General features: G+C 59.7%; 1 protein-coding gene across 1 annotated transcript in view; it reads left to right on the top strand.

Moving 5' to 3' along the window:
* Window positions 1-2,054: 2,054 nt before the first annotated feature.
* Window positions 2,055-5,674, top strand: part of PRSS56 (serine protease 56) — a 13,841-nt gene continuing 10,221 nt past the window's right edge. The window contains exon 1 of the mRNA XM_026649933.1: window positions 2,055-2,145. Coding sequence (XP_026505718.1) covers window positions 2,055-2,145 — 91 coding nt within the window. The remainder of the gene's footprint in view (window positions 2,146-5,674) is intronic.

Genomic DNA, 5,674 nt, shown 5'->3' with positions numbered 1-5,674 from the left:
GGCTTGTGTGCAGAGCGGGACAGAGACGGCTGCAGGCCCCAGCACCTCGGCAGAGAGACGGGGGAGCCAGGCAACGGCCCCTGGCCCAGAGACAGCAGGGAGCAGTGTCTGCCTCACCCAGACAACCGGGCAATGCCCCCCCCCCCGCCCCGGACAGGCCGGGGCAATCCCCCCCCCAGCCCAGACAGAACTAGGCAATGCCCCCCACCCCCCCTGGCCCAGCCTGCCGGGATCTGCTCGGGTCCCTGCTTCCTGAAACTCGCCAGGCCTTGAGCTCCCAGCCCCCCACACAGCTGCTCTGCGTGGTGCCAAGCGGCCGGCCTGAGGGCACCCGGAGCTCTCGGCTCTCAGATGGTCCCTGCGCTCCCTGCCTGGGGGCCCAGCCCTGCCCCCCAAAGTCCCGGTTGATAGCACCCCCCTGCTGACAGGGAGGCACCCTTGCTCCGCCCTGGGGCTCCCCAGCAAGGCTGACAGCGAGTGACCCTACCTGACTCCCAGTCACTGCTGAGCTGGGCTAGGTTCTCCCCGCAGCCCCTGGATCCCAGCACGCTAGGCCAGGCTCCTAAGGACGGCTATGCCTGCACCCATGGGTGACAGGCCCTTCCAAAATACAGAGCTCTGCCCTCCTGGCTCAGACCATGGGCCATCCAGCCCAGTATCCTGCCTCTGACAGTGGCCCATACCAGAGCTGCAGGGGGAGCATACAGAAGAGGGCCGTTATGGAGAGATTCACCCCCGTCTTCCACTCCTGGCTTCCGGCAGTCAGAGGTTTAGGGACACCCCGAGCATGGGGTTGTGTCCCTGACCATCTTCACTAATAGCCATCGATGGACCTATCCTTCCTCAACTACTCCAGGTCTCTTCTGAACCCAGTTCTACTTTTGGCCTTCACAACATCCCCTGGCAAGGAGTTCCACAGGTGATTTGTGCATGAGATCAAAAAGTATGTCCTCTACTTTGTCTTCAAGCCGCTGCCTCTTAATGGCATCGGGTGACCCCTGGTTCTTGTATGACGTGAAGGGGTAAATAACACAGCCCTATTCACTGTCTCCACAGCAGTCGTGATTTTATAGACCTCTAGCACATCCCCTGCTTTGTTGTCTCTTTTCCAAGCTGAACAGCCCCAGTGTTCAGAGGGGGTGATGGGGGCACAGGGGCGGGGGGGTAGTGGAGCCAGGGAGGTGTGTGGGACAGGTGGGGATCCCAGGGAGCAAGTGAGAATCTCTCCACTGTCCTCCCCCAAGCACCAGGCCCTGCCTTCCCTCCCCAGGCCCTGCCATCGCCACCTCCCCGACAGGTCACAGGACAGCGCGGGTGCCTGTGGGCACGGCGAGGCCGTGCGTCACAAATCGTTCTGGGCGAGCGGGCGGGCGCGTCGGCACCAGAACCCCGGGGCCTTGGCCGGATTTGCTGACAAGTCCATTCTCAGCCCGAGCCCCCTGCCCAGCCGCTAACGGCCAGGCCGTTTGTGGGGGCCCGGGCCCCGAGTCCGTGCCGGGGCCGCAGTGATGTGAACTGACAACAGCGGCTTGGCGAGGCTAAAAGCGTGAAAATGATCAAGGCCCGCGGGTCGCCTGTGATCATTAGGGGGCTCTTTGATGGGGCCGCCCGCTCGGGGACCGGGAACAATGAGCTCATTCAGCCCGGGGAAGGCTGCAGCCAGGCCCCTGCTCCCAAGCCAGCCAGCCCGGGCCCGGAGAACTCACCACCCTAATGAATTCCAACTGGATCAGCTCCCCTCCCGCCCCCATTTACCGGCACCTTCCCGGCCCATCCCCACGGCAGGGCCCTGGCACCACCGCCGGGCGCTGCCTTAATGAATTCAGCCGTTTGTGTGTCCCCCAGCATGGGAAAGCGCGGCCCCGGCCCCCCCTGGGGCACTGTATATATACAACGCCATTCGCCCCGGGACTCATTGTTCCCCTGTCAGCTCCAGAGCACGCAGCGGTGGAGACGAGGAGCGAGGGGGGGACCCCAGCTCCCGGCCCAGCGGCCAGGCAGGCAGAGGGGAAGAGCCGGCCCAGAACCAGCCTAGCGCTCCCACCTGCCACACCATGCTGCTGCCGCTGGTCTGCCTCCTGCAGCTGACGGCTGGCGCCCCCGTGGGCAAGGAGCTTCACCAGTTGCCAGCCAGCGTCCTGCAAGGTGAGTGCGGGCGCCGGTGGGGCACCAGTCCCTGCTCAGCCCAGGCAGAGCCCCGCCGGGCAACCAGGCTCCAGGCAAGGGGCTCGTTTGTTGCCTGGGGGCTTTGCTTACAGGATTGGTGCAGCTGCCAAGGGGGTGTGTGGGGGGGGTGGTTCTGAGAACCAGGACTCCTGGGTCCCGTTCCTGGCTCTGGGAGGAGAGTAGGGTCTAATGGTTAGAGCGGGGGGACTGGGAACCAGGACTCCTGGGTCCCGTTCCTGGCTCTGGGAGGGGAGTAGGGTCTAGTGGTTAGGGCGGGGGGGCTGGGAATCAGGACTCCTGGGTCCCATTCCTGGCTCTGAGAGGGGAGTAGGATCTAATGGTTAAATCAGGGCAGCTGGGAGCCAGGACTCCTGGGTCCTATATTCCCAGCTTTGTCTGCTGCTCATTTGGGACAGTGGGCAAACCCCTTTGCGGTCCCTCCTTCCCCCCCCCCCCCCCCCCGGGGTCCCCGGGGCTGTGTGGTTCGTTGCAATGGCTCGGGGCTCCCATCCTGGTGGGTTTCATGGTGGCCGCCCTGGGCTTTTTGCAGGGGCTGGTCAGGCCCGTGGGGGGCACTGCTGGGAGCAGGAAGGGCCGAGGGGAAGATGTATCGGGGAGGGAGCTGGCCCCACCCTGCATGCACCTGTTGGCTTTTGCAGAGTAATCGAAAATACAAGGTCCGGGGTGGGCTCATCCTTGAACCTCAGCAACTGCAGCCAAACCCTGCCTTGCTTCTTGGGTGGGAATTCCCAGGCGAAGGGGTGGGCGGAGCCCCTCATGGGGAGCCTTGGATTGGCCCTTGGGGTCCCGGGCCGTGCTCTGAGGTAGCTCCTGGGAACCTGAGCGCCCCTGTAAAAGGCAGTGGACTCTCACTGACACAAACACACGCAGGCCACCCCCCAGAGCAAGCCCGCAATGCAAACACCGCTCATGCAACCCGCTAATGCAACCACACACAATGCAAACACAACCCCTCTCCCCATGCAAATACCCCCCTGCAAACACATGCATGCATCCTGTGACGGGTTGGATCACAGAAACCCCCTTGGGAGCTGCCAACCGATGTGCCAAGACTACTTCTATTTCTGTTTTCCCTGCCAGCTTAGGACTTCAGCACCCTGTTTTGCTGAGCCAGACACTTCCTTCTGCTCCAACACAGACCCAGGGTCTGAATCACTTGCCCCAAAGCTGCAGGTTTACCTGAAAACAGCTCACAGAAGTGTGCTTGTCCATAGCACTCAGATGCCCAACTCCCAATGGGGTCTAAACCCAAATAAATCCGTTTTACCCTGTATAAAGCTTATGCAGGGTAAACTCATAAATTGTTCACCCTCTATAACACTGATAGAGAGATATGCACAGTTGTTTGCTCCCCCAGGTATTAATACATACTCTGAGTTAATTAATAAGTAAAAAGTGATTTTATTAAATACAGAAAGTAGGATTTAAGTAGTTCCAATTAGTAACAGACAGAATGAAGTAAGTCACCAAGCAAAATAAAATCAAATGCGCAAATCTATGTCTAATCAAACTGAATACAGATCATCTCACCCTCAGAGATGCTTCAGTAAGTTTTTTCCTCAGACTGGACACCTTCCAGGCCTGGGCACAATTCTTTCCCCTGGTACAGCACTTGTTCCAGCTCAGGTGATAGCTAGGGGATTCTTCATGATGGCCCCCTCCCTCTTTTTGTTCTCTTCCACCCCTTTATATATCTTTTGCATAAGGCGGGAACCTTTGTCCCTTTGGGTTGCCCCCCACCCCACTGGAAAAGCACCAGGTTAAAGATGGATTCCAGGTCAGGTGACATGTCACCGCAAGACTTCATTACCCACTTGCCAGCACACACGTATACAGGAAGACTCACAGGTAAACAGCCATCTGCAGACAATGGTCCTGGTTAATGGGAGTTATTAAGATTCCAAACCACCATTAATGGCCCACACTTTGCATAATTACAATAGGCCCTCAGAGTTATATTTCATATTTCTAGTTTTAGATACAAGAGTGGTACATTTATACAAATAGGATGACCACACTCAGTAGATTATAAGCTTTGTAATGATACCTTACAAGAGACCTTTTGCATGAAGCATATCCCAGTTACATTATATTCACTTATTATCATGTTTTTATAAAACCATATAGACGGCACAACGTCACACACCCCTCAATGCAATTCCCCAAGGCACCCCCCCCATGCAAACAACCCCCCAATGCACACACCCCATTGCCAATGCAACGCCCCTCCAGTGCAAATGCATATCCAACCCCAACTGGAGGGGCAGGGCACCTTGCCTGCAGTGAGTCTGGTTGCTAAGCGCCATGCCCGGTGCCCAGCACATGCCCGTGTTGTGGCGCGAAGCCCTGACAAGCCCATTGTCGTTTGGGGGGCGGGGGGTGCCCAGACAGGCTGAACCGGATCCCAAGTTCAGCTCTCCCCCACTCCCAGAGCCTGGCACTCTGTACTCAGCCTCTATAGGCCTGGAAGCGGCTGGCCTGAAACCCGGGCGCCGCGCCCTGCCGCAGGGGAGCGCCCTGTGTGTCCGACCTGCAACGCACACAATGCACACAGGGGAGCCAGGACTCCGCTTTGCCACGTGCCCACCTGGGACCATGGGCAAGCCCCTTCGCCCTCTGTGTGCCAGCTTGCCCTGGGGTGAGGGTGGGCCCCATCTCGGGACCCCCTGGGGCAGTGTGGCTCCGCACACATGCTCTGTGAGGCTCAGGCACAACAGGGGAAAGACCCTCCTTGCTGGCTACTTGCTTGGCTCGCCAGCTGGAATGCCATTGCCCCGGAGCGCCGGTGGGGGGGGCTCCCATCACCCGCTGCCCCTCACCGCCAGGCATGGGACGGGATCCCACCCAGCGGGGACAGCAGCCACAATCACCTGAGCCCCGAGGGGGAGAGACAGGCCCCACGCCCAGGGCGAGCCAATCCCAGGCAGAGGGATCCCCATGCGCAGGATTGGACCGGGCCAGCTACTGCAGGAGAGGCCGAGGCGGGCAGGAGGACCCAGGTCACCCCCATGTTGGGGGGAGGGATAGCTCAGTGGTTTGAGCATTGGCCTGCTAAAACCCAGAGTTGTGAGTTCAATCCTTGAGGGGGCCATTTAGGGATCTAGGGCAAAAATCTGTCTGGGGCTTGGTCCTGTTTTGAGCAGGGGGTTGGACTAGATGACCTCCTGAGGTCCCTTCCAACCTTGATATTCTATGATCTCCCCGGCTGCTTGGGCCTGGCATTGTCCCGCTTTGGTCTGGTCCCTGCACTCTGGGGCCTCAGTCACATAGAGGCCCAATGGGGAGAAGAGAGGTGGAACTGTGCTCTGGGATCCCCCTGCCTGGGGGGGGCGTGGCCAGGGGTAGGGAGGGGGCGTGGCTGAGGTGCAGCGGAAGCGAGAGCAGCCCCAAGGGGAGGCAAGGGGGCTTGGAGCCGCCCCCCAGGCCGAAGGGGCTGGCAGTCAGGGCCATGGGCTAGGGCTGACCAGGCTCCTCTCTCTCTCTCTCT

Source organism: Terrapene carolina, unplaced genomic scaffold (genome assembly GCF_002925995.2).
Source record: "Terrapene carolina triunguis isolate 2854851 unplaced genomic scaffold, T_m_triunguis-2.0 Scaffold88, whole genome shotgun sequence".
NCBI classification, from domain to species: domain Eukaryota; kingdom Metazoa; phylum Chordata; order Testudines; family Emydidae; genus Terrapene; species Terrapene triunguis.
The sequence above is the reverse complement of the archived record's forward strand: the minus strand, read 5'-3'. Positions and strand labels throughout refer to the sequence as shown.